The 14,619-nt window shown below is 34.4% G+C and overlaps 1 protein-coding gene across 4 annotated transcripts in view; it reads left to right on the top strand.

Moving 5' to 3' along the window:
• STXBP5L (syntaxin binding protein 5L) overlaps positions 1-14,619 on the top strand; it is a 514,817-nt gene that overhangs the window by 323,025 nt on the left and 177,173 nt on the right. For all 4 annotated transcript variants that reach the window (XM_019024729.3, XM_019024728.3, XM_031009718.3 and 1 more), the window contains exons 12-14: positions 677-749; positions 6,015-6,162; positions 7,484-7,551. In XM_019024729.3, the coding sequence (XP_018880274.1) occupies positions 677-749; positions 6,015-6,162; positions 7,484-7,551 (289 nt within the window). The remainder of the gene's footprint in view (positions 1-676; positions 750-6,014; positions 6,163-7,483; positions 7,552-14,619) is intronic.

The following is a 14,619-nucleotide window of genomic DNA, read 5'->3' on the forward strand; positions in this document are numbered from 1 at the left end:
ATGTATGCTTCTTAATTTTAGTCCCTGTTCCTTGTTCTGGGCACTTAGGTTCTACCTGTGGTTGCATGCTTGGTTTATCTTGGCATGTTCAGGTTATGTGGCCTTCAATCTGGGAGTCCATGGCAACTGAAGAGCTTTGTTATGTAAAAGTTGAACCAGATTGATATGATATGGTTACACAACCTATAAATATATTTCAAATTACATTGAATTGAAAGTAAACTTTTTATTATAAGCAGTGTTGCTCTTATACGGATGTGAATGTATGTCATATCCCAGAGAAGCAGAGATACTATTCCCTCAGTACATCTCCTTGTAGGCATAAAATCAGATCTAAAATACAAAGGTTATGGAAGAATAAGATAAATGTTTGTGAGATCAGGTGACAGATTCACTGTCTTCACATAATCCAATATTATCGTCACTCCATGATTATTGAGATATATTTATACTATGCTACTTTTAATTTTTTTCTTGTTCTTTCTAGTGATCTTAATATTAAATTTGAGAAGCACAACTTTTTTTAAGTGCTCTTTGTTACTTCTTACTTTGGCTTATAGTTTGGTCTTCTCACATCATTTAAATAATATTTGTATAGGGATAAAGGAAATGCAATTTTGCTGATTTTATAGTATATACAGTATGAAAACTGTTCATTTTTTATTTTTACTTGTAGAATTTCAAGAACCCTATGCTGTCGTGGTACTTCTGGAGAAAGATCTCATTGTAGTTGATCTGACACAAAGCAAGTAAGTTATCCATGTACAGATTAACACTTTTAAACTCTATTTATTTTAGATTATTGGCTTTTGTATTCTTTCGATAGGAAATATTCTTTGTGTGAATATTGGTTTGCTAGAATTACAGAAATGCACTTTGGTTCAATGGTGAAAACTAAACCAGAGGAATTTTGGAAACACTGAGAAAATTGTGAGACAACTTAAAGGCAGCACCTGATGTTTGGACAGAAGCATTGGAGACTCAGGACACATAAAATTGATCACATTTTTGTTGTTTCCTTAAAGAAAATCAATCATTATGAAAACTTGTACAATGTGACAATGTGATAGCTGAGTAATGGAAAATGACACATGATGAAAGTATTATTGCACTACTGCTGCAGACAACACAGAAGACCAGAATCTCAGGGGCAGAGAAGACAGGGGCCTTCTTTTACTTTTTTTCCTTTTTCATTATGTCACAGGCAATTGAAACAACTGTAGAATAATGCTATAATAGTGGTGCTCTCCACTCCTTTACATTGTCAGTAAAAATCTAACTATACATTTTTATTATAATGGTAATAGCATGAAACTAATTTCCATCATTGTATGTTCTTCACCCACTGATCTTTTAGCCTCATATATTTGTAACACAATTTTGTAAGTTGTCTCTCCTTGGCCTGGAATAACTTTCTCTTCATTTTTTCTTCTTATTAATATCTGTAAGATTCTCAAGTCAGATATCACTTCCTTATTTAAAAAAATTCATTATCTATATAATTTGGCCACATATTCTAGTATGGGCTCTCATACCCCCCACATTTCTCTCTTCATAGCTTTTGACACAGATACAATTTTCTATTTGCTGTTGCTTAAAGATTGTCTCCCCACTAGGCTGTAGGCTCCATGAAGGAGGGGCTCTGTCTCCACATGGAGTCAGCTCTCAATAAATTTTTTTGAATAAATCAGTCCAAATTCTACTCTTCAAGTTGTTTGTAAATGTAAGATCCAGGGTTCTTCCTCATACTAATTTGCAGATATTGTTCTCGGTATTTGGAAAGGGATGTAGGATTTGGGCCATTAAATCATCATAACTGGGAATTCTGCTTAGCTGCCCTATTTATCAACATTAACACTTTTTGGGTAGATGTAAGGATTTATGCTTATTCCTCTAAGAAGTTCTAATATGAGTCTTATTAAAACATACTCTTCTAATCTCATTGGTACTCAACTCTTCTTTCTACGTCATATTTGTTGGTTACTTGTACTTTGTCTAAGTATCTAACATCTTTGCAGGCCCATTATACTTTACCTTTCATGCCCACTTTCTTCAGTATATATATATTTTTTATTTAAATTTTGTTTTATTGTGATAGACTATGTATAACATAAAAGTTACCATTTTATGTATACATACATTCTTATGCTTTTCATTACCCCATATAAGTATGTGAATTAACATTTTGTTTGCAAGTTTTCATCTAACATTTACCTTCTTTAGCATGTATTACAATCTATGTGGCATTCCCATTTCATTGGTTATTACATGAAATTTAACATGTCAAAAACTGAGTATGTTCTCTTTCCCTCCAAATGGTTACCTCTCAGCTGTATTGAATGTTAAACAAGTTGTAACTTTGGAATCTTTTTCAATTTTTTTCTTTTTATCTTTTTCTTTCCATTTAATCCCCAACCCAAAGGCAAGCATTAGGGTTTACAAATTATTTCTATTCTTGATTTCTTTATGTCTAAATTCCTCTAGTAAATTTTTAGTTATTATTTTTCTTTTTAATATCTTTTTGCCTACTCTTTGCCAATGTACTAAAATAATTTTTCTCAAAAATTTTCACAATATTTCACTTTGTCAGGAGCCTATTATCGTTACCTCTTGCTATTATCAAATTCTAAATTGTAGGCCTGGTCTTCAAGGGGTCCATTTATCTTCTAACTCTGTAATCTTAGAAATATTAATAATTTCTACTCTGAAACAGAGAATCTCTGATATATCTAGTTTAACCTCTGGTACCTCTAGTTTAACCTACTTGTCACTTAACTAGACATGAGTTTTTCCTTTACCTGATTTTGCATATATAACTATTCTTATTTGGGATACTATCTGCAACATTTCAGATTGGTAGAAAGAGAACTCCTGCCAGAACACACACACACACACACACACACACACACACACACTATATTCTCTGGAGATTGGACTAAACTCCTAATTTTTAATTAAGTTCCTAATAATATGGCAAAAAACTGTTTTGTAACAAGCACCTCCTACCCTAAAAAAACACAGTGTGTCAGAAGTTATAGGATGACACAGACCTGGAACAGATATAGCATAGAATAATACTAATTTCCTCCTAGTACAGTGCCTTGTACATATGATGTTCTAAATAGCTACAGGAATTTTAAATTTGATTCTGAACTCATTTCCTTTTTAAGGTTATAGTAGGCTTGAGGATATGAAAGTTATTACATCCATAAGTCTTTATTCCAACTACATTCTCTAGTTTACATAGGAAATGATCTTTTAAATATACACAGTCACATACACACAAACCTACATATGACACACATCTTTTCATTATTCCTGCAAAAAAATTTAAAAGTTTCCTATATATTACCTCTTTGTCTTAGTCCCTTTTATATTGTTATAAAAGAATACTCAAGGCTAGATAATTTATAAAGAAAAATTATTTGTTTGGCTCACAATTCTGATGTCTGGAAAGTCCAAGGTTGAGTGTCTGCCTCTGTTGAGGGTCTCAGGCTGTTTCTACTCATCTCAGAACGTGAAGGGAAGTCAGAGTGTGCAGAAATCACATGGTGAGAAAGAAGGCAAGAGAGAGGGGGGACAGGTTTCAGGCTTTTTTAAACAACCAGCTCTCATGGGAACAAAGAGTGGGAACTCGTCCTTAAGGGAAGACATTAATCTATTCATGAGGAATCTGCCCCTGTGAAGGGGAAAAACATCCCAATCATAGCATTCTTCACCTGAATCCCCAAAACTCATGTCCTCACATATAAGACACAATCATTCCTTTCCAATAGTCTCAAAAGTCTTAATTCATTTTAACATCCATTCAAAAGTTCAAAGTCCGAAGTCTCATCTGAGACACAAAGTAAGTTACTTTCAGCTGTAAGCTTATAAAATATGAAACAAGTTCTTTACTTCCAAGGTAAAAATGGTTGTATAGGTATTGGGTAAACATTTCCATTCCAGTAGGAAGGCGTAACAAGTCTCATGTAGCTTTAAAACACAGCAGAGTAGACATTAAATCTTAAAGCTCCAAAATAATTTTCTTTGACTCCATGTCCTGCATCCTGGGAACATTGGTGCAAGGGGTGGGCTCCCAAGGCCTTGGCAGTCCTGTCCCCATGTTTTTGCTGTGCACAGCCCATGTGGCTTTCATATGTTGGAGTTGAATGCCTGAGGCTTTTCCAGACTGAGGTTGCACACTGCTGGTGGCTCTGCCTATGTGGCAGGTTTCAGCATGGGCACCCAGGCTTTTTGATATATCCTCTGATATCTAGGGGGCAGCTGCCAAGCCTCCATGGCTCTTGTGTTCTGGGTGCCTGCAGACTCAACACCATGTGGATGCCACCAAAGCTATGGCTTGTGCCCTCTGGAGCAGCAACCCCAGCAGTAGCTGGGTCCATTTGAGCCATAGTGGGAGCTGGAGTTGTAGGGATGTGAGGAAGAATGACCCAAAGGGGCACAGGGCAGTGGTGCCCTAGGCCTGTCCCCCAAAACCATTCTGTTCTCCTAGGCTCCTGTGACTGTGATGGGATGGGTGGCCTCAAAGATTTCTGAAATGCCTTTTGTCCATTGTCTTGACTATTAATACCTTGCTCTCTTACTGGTCATGCTAATCTCTTTAGGAAGTAGTTGCTTAGATTCCTCTCCTGAAAACACTCTTTTCTTTACTACCACATGGCCAGGCTGCAAACTTTTCAAATGTTAATGCTCGTGTCCCTTTTAATTATAGATTCTTCCTTTAGGTGATTCCATTGTGGACATAATTTAGTGTAAGCTGTTAAAAGTAACAATGCCACTTCTTGAGCACTTTGCTGCTTACAATTTTTTTCTTCCAGATACTCTAGGTCATTGCTCTTAAGGTTAGCCTTCCATAATGCAGCCAAATTCTCTACTACAGTGCAACAATGCAGCCAGGTTCTTTGCTACAGTGCAACAATGGGGATATTTGCTCCAGTTCCAATAAGTTCCTAATTTCTGTCTGAGACCTCATTAGCATAGCCTTTTCTGCCCATATTTCTGTCAGTATTTTGGTCACAACTACTTAACCAATCTCTAAGAAGTTCCAAACTTTCCCTCATCTTTTTATCTTCTGAGCTCTCCAAACTCTTCCAACCTCTACCCATCACTCATTTCTAAAGTGCTTCCACAATTTCAGGTATCTTTATAGCAACACCCCACTCCTTAGTACTAATTTTCTGTCTTAGTCTGTTTTGTGTTACTATAAAGGAATATCTGAAGCTAGTAATTTAAAAAAAAAATGTTTATTTTGTTTACAAGATTGGGCATCTGTATGTGGTGAGAACCTCAGCTGTTTTCAGTCATGGTGAAAGGTGAAGGGGGGCTGAGCTGGTGTGTGCAGAGATTACATGATGAAAGAAGAAACAAGCGAGAAGGAGGAGGCTCCAGGCTCTTTTTAACAATCAGGTCTCACAGGAACAAAAAGGGAGAACTCATTCACCTCCAAGACAGGACATTAATCAATTCATGAAGGATCTGCCCCATAAGCCAAACACCTCTCATTAGGCTCCACGTCCAACACTGGGGACTAAATTTCAAGATGAGGTTTGGAGGGGACAAACATCCAAACCATAGCACTCCCATTGAAAGAAAGTCAAAATTTACTTATATTTTAATATTTATAAGGATACTAAATAAATATTTACCATTGTGTATAGGTAAAGTGCTTGGTTTATTTTTAATGAATTAACTAAGTAAACTTGTTATATAATAGTTTCAGATTAATAGAATTCATTGTATCTATATTAGCAAAGCAATGCCACTGTGGAATGTTAGAATTATGAGAAGTAAATTTTGAGCTTGAGTAAAATTTTACTAGTATTAATATTACATTTTATAAATTACTATTACAAAAAGAGCATTTTTGTTCATACAATTCTTGTTTTATGGTACTTAAAAAACAAGCAATATTTATAGTGATGTTTAGAGACATTTTAGGGCTTACTTTATCAAAATTATTTTCTGTTTTTTTCTTTGTAAAATAACACTGATATATTGTCTTTATCTATTAGTTTTCCAATCTTTGAAAATCCATATCCCATGGACATTCATGAATCACCAGTTACATGCACAGCATACTTTGCAGATTGTCCTCCGGATTTGATTCTAGTACTGTATTCTATAGGAGTCAAGCATAAAAAACAAGGATACAGTAATAAGGTAAAAGTAGAAATTATAAATAACTTTTCTTGTATTCATATCACATGATCATACTTTTTTCCATTACTTTATTTTCTTACATTCCATATAGGAGGACTTAACTAAATTCTTTTTAAGTTATAAGCCAACATCTATTAAAGACATAACTTCTTAAATTCAAATTTTCTAAATGCTACATAGCTTTAAGCCTATAGAAATATAATTTCTTATACAGAAGGTATATAATTATATACTAAGATATACTTATCTAGTATGTACATTTATATACTAAGTATGTACTTATATATATTTGAGTCATAAGATGTAACCTTTATTTTAGATGAAAAAATATGTTTAAATGTCCAACAATGATAGACTGGATTAAGAAAATGTGGCACATATACACCATGGAATACTATGCAGCCATAAAAAAGATGAGTTCATGTCCTTTGTAGGGACATGGATGAAATTGGAAAGCATCATTCTCAGTAAACTATCGCAAGAACAAAAAACCAAACACCACATATTCTCACTCATAGGTGGGAATTGAACAATGAGAACACATGGACACAGGAAGGGGAACATCACACTCTGAGGACTGTTGTGGGGTAGGGGGAGGGGGAGGGATAGCATTGGGAGATATACCTAATGCTAGATGACGAGTTAGTGGGTGCAGCGCAACAGCATGGCACATGTATACATATGTAACAAACCTGCGCATTGTGCACATGTACCCTAAAACTTAAAGTATAATAATAATAAATAAAATAAAATAAAATAAAGAAAATAAAAAGACTCAGGTCTTCCTAGTTTATAATTAATTAATTAATTAATGGTTTAGGAAACGTAATTATTAAAAGTTATTTGTTAAATAACATTCTAGAATTTTTTATTATAGTTTACTACAAGATTCAACTATTTACAATTGTAACAGATTATCTATTATGATTTCTATTATTCTCCCAGGGCTGTTGGGATGGACAACTTCAAGAGACACTATTTACATAGCTTCTATGTTAAATGGCACCACAGTAGTTTGGTGGTACACAGACTATATGACACATGTAGCAACACTGTATTTGTACAATTAAAAATACTTCTTTGATTTGTTTATATAAATGGTAAGATTGATTAAAATCTGTATTTTTAAGGGAGATGGAATTGTGCATTTATAGGTGTTTGTTCAATGAAAGAATTAAAAGACAGCTACACACTTCATTCTTAATTATTTTACACTTATTTTTCTTTAAGTGAGCCTTTTATCATTATTTTAAGCTATTTTCATTTTAAATTCTAAGCCATTTAAACATGTATATATATTCTTTCTGGATAATCTGTTTAGGAGTGGCCAATCAGTGGAGGAGCTTGGAACCTTGGAGCACAAACATATCCAGAAATTATTATCACTGGGTAAGTAGATGTGTTTTGTGAGTTATTAGTTCATCAACAAAAAGATGTTTACTGAGTCTTGATACTTTTCCATAATTGTGTTCTATGCAGAATAATAGTTTAAGTAAAAGTAAAAATATAAGAAATAGCTTCTACCCAAAGATTCTCATGTTGACAGAGGATATAATCAAACCATTGGAAACATAATAACAGAAAAGAAAGCATAGATTATATCACCAGGAGAAGGTCAAAGTTGGGAAGTCATGAGATATTAGTCTTCATGGAAATCACAGAATATTAGCTTTACAAAGGCCCTTACAAACACTTATCTATTTCTGCCAAATTCAGGAATCACTGCTCTGTATCTGTACGAGATGGTTATTTTAAATATTTCTCAAAACTTACAGCACCAGAAATAACACTCCTTTGTATGACAACCCACTTGATGTTTTAATATTAGGAACAAAAATAGAGACATAGCTAATGATAAATATGAGATTTAAAAAGTAGTTAAGGGATCTGCTAATGGGAAGATAGAGTAAATATATTTTTTCCTATTCTTCCCACTAAACAACTAAAAACTCTGGATATTACATATAAGACAAACATAAGATGACTGGGAAATGTGAAGAAGCATCAGACCAGGTAGGACCCCTAAGTCTTAGAGAATGACATGGAAGTCAGTTCCCTAAGTTTTCTTTCTGCCTCATATATCCCAGAATTAGAGCTAAAGAAGCTAGTAACCTAGAACTGGGAATAAACACAAATTAAAAATCCCAACAAAATCTAGCTCTCTTTAATCATAGAATGAAGAAAGCGGCAGTGTATCAAGACAAAACATTTAGAAAATAATCTCTCTACTTAGGTTTAACAACAACACACACACATACACACACACACACACACGCACACACACCTTCCTCCCACACACAAAACTGTGGCCCCACCCCAACTCACTCCAGTAAAGGCCAAGTGGAGAGCTTAGACTTTCACCCTTATCAGGGTATAATGAGGTACCCCCAACTTCCCCTGAGTGTCAGATAAAGCAGAGTAGGGAGCTGGGGCTTTGAATCATGGTGGGTGAAACCCCTCCCCTGTGGTGTCAGTGGGGAGCTAGAATTCTCACCACTGCCTAGCAGTAATGAGTAGCTACCACTCCCTATCCCCTTCCCTGTGTCAACAGAAATAAATGAGGAAGGAAGAGAAGAAAGAGGATGGGACTGCAAAGTATTAAGGAAATAATGGCTGAAAACTTACCAAATTTAGCAAAACAACATGAACCTTCAGATTCCAGAAGCTGAGCAAACCCCAATAAATCTATACCAAGATAAATTATCGTCAAACTTCTGAACAGTAAACACTGAAAGAAAAAAATCTGGAAAGCCACAATAGAGAAATGACACCTGACCTATGGGGCCAAACCAATTTGAATGACAGCAGATTTTTCATCAGAAACCCTGCCTGCCAAAAGGAAAAATGAGTAGTTTTCAAGTACTGAAAGAAAAGAACTATCAATCTTGAATCCTATACCCAATGAAAATATCCTTCAAGAATTAAGGCAAAATCAAGATCAAAATCCATCATTTCCAGGTGCAATAAACTAAAAGAATTTTTCAACACCAAATCTACCATTAAAAAAGTAGCTAAAGGAAGTTCCCTACACAGAAAGGAAATGAACCTTTGTTCATCAAGAAGGAAGAAATAATGCAATAATAAAAGTATGGATAAATACAATAGGCTTTCCATCTCTTGGATTTTTAAACGTATATTTTATGGTTGAAGCAAAGATTATAGTAACAGAGTCTGATGTTACTATAATCACATTGTCTGGTGTGGTTCTAAATGTGTATAGAGGAGATATTTAACACAATTATAAATAGGAGAGGGTAAAAGGATGTAAAGAGAGTTAAGGCTTTTATATATCTTGAACTGGTAATAAGATGACACTCATAGAATGTGATAAGTTGTGGTACAATGTAATACCTAAAAAAACTGTAGAAATTATGCAGAGGTACACTTAAAAACACTACTGACACATCAAAATGGAAGCACTATAATAATTCAGGTAACAGGAAGGCAGAAAAAAGGAAACAGAAAAAATTATATGGTATACTGAAGCCCTAACATATCAATAATTATATTAAATAGAAATGGTCTAAATACTTCCATTCAAATATAGAGATTGACAGAGTGGGTTAAAAACATGACCAACTATATGTTATCTGCAATACACTCACTTCAAATATAACAGCATAGACAATTTGAGAGTAAAAAGACAGAAAAAAAAACTATAAAAAAGAATTAATTGAGAGTGATATCAACAAGGTGACAGACTAGGAAGCCCTAGACTTTGTTCTCCACAGGCACACTTACTTTACAACAATATGTGGTCCAAAAAGCCATTAGGACAACTTCAGAAACCATTTAGGAAGTCACAGTACCCCAGACAAGCTCAAAGCCAAGAATGGTCACATTGAAATGGGTAAGAAAAGCAGGGCGTTTCAGCCACATCAGTCCTTTCTCCAAGCTGGCAGAGCTCACAATTAGGAGGAAAAGTGCAACTCATGGCTTCACCTTTTTGAGGGAAAGAAAAGAGCGGAAGATATACACAATGTTCTAGATATATGTTATAGCGGCTGCTCAAGGGACTAGTTTCTGTGTCATCTGATAGAGATCTGGCATACTTTGGATTCCTGGGTGCCACTGAGAGCAAAATATATTTCAGTGGCTTGTAGCATCAGAGAACCTGCAGTATTTCAGACAGATACTAGAGCAGCAAGATACTACAAGTTCCTGAAAGAAACTGGAAAACTTCACTAGTTAGGAATTACATGCACAAGCCCAGAGAAGACAAATTCCCATAAAAGGTTTGAGAGGCTCTTAGAATCTCTACCTGGGCTGATTTATGAAAAATGTTCCCTGTACAAAGTCAGTCCATAAGGATATGACTAATTTTTCACATTAAAGTCAACAAAAATAAAGCATACAAAGAGACAGGGAAACATGGCCCAATCAAAGAGACAAAAAAAAAAAAAAAGTCCAGTAACTGATTTTAACCCTTTTCCTACTTGCCCCAAGAATACTCACTGGCAGCACTTGCAGCTATAACATTTATGCCAGGATAACTTTGCTTCAAAATATCTCACTTTTATTATTATTGTTGTATCACTCTAGTATATTGACTTTGGAAATAAAAGACATCATTCTATTTATAGCATTCTGGTTTTAGTAGTGGTATTTCCATTTACAAAATATAGTAATTCTCCATCACTGAAAATGTCTTATCCTAGAAAACATAGCATTCCTATGTGTGAAGTTAACATCATTCTTGTACAGTTGTTGGCTGAGGATTCATTTGGTGAATTTATTTTTTCCGAAATAGACTATTCTGATGTTAGTTCTGTTCAGAAATAACTCCAGGAACAGTTTTCATATTTTATTTTCACATTGAAAACCAGTCAGATTTTCTTCAGCCTCAAAAAGTGTGTTTATGTAAAATTAAAGGAGCACTGGAAGCGAACTGTACTTTTTATTCTAAATGGGAAAAGGGTTAAAGAAACAGAAATCTGTGTATTGCCTGACAAAGAGTTCAAAATAATCATCTTAAAGAAACTCAATATATTAGAGAATACAAATAGAAAACTAAACAAAATTAGGGAAATGATGCATGAACAAAATGAGAATATTAACAGAGTTTGAAATTATTAAAAAGAAACAATTCTAGATCTGAAGTATATGATAATTGATTTGAAAAATTCATTACAGAGTGTCAACAACAGACTTGGCCAAGCAGAAGAAAGAATCAGTGAACTTGAAAATAGGTCACTTGAAATTATTGAGTCAGAGGAACAAAAAGAAGAGGGCCTAAGAGCCTTACAAACACATTCAAGTGGACTGATGTACACATTATGGGAATTTAAGAAGGGGCAGGGAGAGAGAGAGAGAGACAGAGAGAGAGAGAATGGAGTAGAGAGAATGGAGCAGAGAGCTTACTTGAAGAAATAATGGTCAAAAATTTCCCAAGTTGAAGGAAAGAAATGGAAATTCAAATTCAAGAAGCTTAAACAAGTCCAATAATATGAACCCAAAGAAGCTCATAAAGAGACACATTATAATCAAACTGTCGAAAATCAAAGACAAAAAGAAAATCTTGAAAGCATCAAGAAGAAAAGTTCTTATCACATGCAAGGAAATCCCCATGAGATTGTCAGCAGGTTTTTTAGCAGAAGCATGGCAGACTAGAAGGGAGTGGGAAAATATACTCAAAGTGCTGAAAGAAAAAAACCCCACCAACTTAGAATGCTATATTTGGCATAACCAACTTCAAAAATGAAGGAGCAATAAGACCTCCCTATATAAACAAAAACTGAAGGAATTCATCACAACTAGACATGTCTTACATGAATTGCTGAGAGTTCCTTCAGTTGAAACAAACACACTAGACAACACCACCGAAGCATACAAAAACTTAAAAGCTCTCTGGTAAAGTTGAATTTATAGACAAATATAGAATATTGTAAGATTTTAAAGATGGTGGATAAATCACTTTGATTTCTGGCATATAATTTAAACAATAACATAAAATTACTATAATACAGTGATAATAGATGCAAAATATAAAAATATGTAATTTGTGACATCAATAACATGAAGAGATGGTGAATGTAAAGGAGTAGATTTTTTGTATGTAGTTAAAGTTGTTATAGTTTAAAATAGATTGGTATAACTAGAAGATATTTTATGTAATCCTGATGGTAAACACAAAGAAAATGCCTATAGAAGGTGCACAAAAGAAAATGAAAAAGGAATAGAAGTATGTCACTAAAAAAAAAAAAAAAAAAAACCCAAAGGAAGCCAGCAAGAGAAGAAAAGAAAGTCAAAATAACCACATAACATATAGAAAATAATAAAATGGCATTAGTAAATTCTTCTGTACCAATAATTATGTTAAATGTAAATTGATTAAACTCCCTAATCAAAAGACATGGCTTGATTGAAAAAAGTAGAACTATATGCTGCCTCCAAGAAACTCACTTTAGATTTAAGGACACACATAGGTTGAAAGTGAAAGGATAGAAAAAGATGTACCATGCAAATTGTAACCAAAAGAAAACGAGATGAACACATTTATATTGGACTTTAAGTCAATAACTCACAAGGGACAAAGAAAGACATTACCTAATAATGAAAGAGTCAATCCAACAGAAAGATATAAAAAGTACAAATATGTATGAACATAACAACAGAGCATCAAAATATATGAAGCAAACATTGACAAAATTGAAGAAACAAACAGAATAACACAATAATAGTAATATATTTCAATATCACATTTTCAGTAATGAACAGATCAACTAGACAAAAGATCAAGAAGGAAACAGGGTATTTGAAAAACACTAGAACAATTGGGCCTAACAGACATACAAAACACTACACCTAGCAATAGGAGAAAAATATTCTCCTTAAGCACACATGGACCTTGTTCTAGGATAAGTAATATGTTAGGCCAGGGGTCCACAACCCCTGGGCTGCAGACCAGTACCAGTCCATGGCCTGTTAGGAACCAGGCCACACAGCAGGAGGTAAGTGGCAGGCAAGTGAGCATTACCACCTGAGCTCTGCCTCCTGTTAGATCAGGGACAGCATTGGATTCTCATAGGAGTACGAACCCTATTGTGAACTGCACATGCAAGAGATCTAGGTTGCACGCTTCTTATGAGAATCTAACTAATGCCTGATGATCTGAGGTGGAACAGTTTCATCCCGAATCCATCTCTCACCACCTGCATCTGTGGAAAAGTTGTTTTCCATGAAACTAGTCCCTGGTGCCAAAAAGGTTGGGGAGTGCTCTGTTAGACCACACATCTGTAGATGCAAGTTATTAGTAATGTTAGTTCTTTGGTTGAGTGGTTTCAATACGGTTATATTCTGTATATTAAATCTATGTTACATACATTGTTATTTTCATATCAAGTATTACATGATGAAAAATAAAATAGAATTAAATTTTGTTAGGGTATATAGAGTCTCAGATCAACATCCTGCAGATTTTTCAGCAATAAAATTTAAAAATATCTATAAGTTTATAATTAGAGTAAACATACAAAGTCATTCATAGCATCTTTATTTGTAACAGCCAAAAACTGAAAACAACCCAAATGTTCATCATTTGGTGAAGGGGTAAGTAGAGCATATCCATACAATGGAATACTATTTAGCAACAAAAAGGAACAAATTATTAATACATGTAAGAAAGATTATCCTCAAAAACATTATGCTAAGTGCATAATGCAGACACAAAATGCAGTAGATATTATGTGGGTTCCACTTATATAAAAATTCTAAGAAAAAAAGAATCTATATAAGCAGAAAGTAGATTATGGGGGATCTACTAGGGATGAGAAAGAGGGTTGCATATTGCCATGAGGTAACTTTTTGGGGTAATGGAAATGCTCTAAAACTGGATGATGGTGTCAATGTGACAACTGTGTAAATTTACTAAAAATTATCAAACTGTACACTCCCAGTGGGTGAATTTTATAGTTATGTAAGTTACATCTGAATAAAGCTGTTAAAGTAGAGTAAGCCACTCAGTGACTAACACCCTCTCAAAATAAAAAATCAGTTGGCTATATACATATGGTTCTATTTCTGGACTCTCTAATATGTTTCACTGATATATGTGTCTGTTTTTCACCACTAGCACAAAAACTTTATTGGAGCTTTAGGGTGAGACTTAAACCTTATGTAGTTTGAGTTCTCCAACTTGTTTTTATTTTTCAAAATTGCTTTGGCTAATCTAGTTTCTTTTCTTTTGAAAAAATAATTTCAGCTTTTATTTTAGATTCAGGGGTACATGTGTAGGATTGTTACATGGGTATATTAGACACAGGTAGCGAGCATAATACCCAATAGGTAGTTTTCAATCCAAATCCCTCTCCTTCCCTCCCCACTCTAGTAGACTGCAGTGTCTATTGTTTCTGTGTTTATGTCCATGTGTACTTAATGTTTAGCTACCAGTTATATGTGAGAACATGTGGTATTTAGTTTTCTGTTCCTGTGCTGTCTTACTTAGGATTATAGCCTCCA

Source organism: Gorilla gorilla, chromosome 2 (genome assembly GCF_029281585.2).
Source record: "Gorilla gorilla gorilla isolate KB3781 chromosome 2, NHGRI_mGorGor1-v2.1_pri, whole genome shotgun sequence".
Lineage (NCBI taxonomy): Eukaryota > Metazoa > Chordata > Mammalia > Primates > Hominidae > Gorilla > Gorilla gorilla.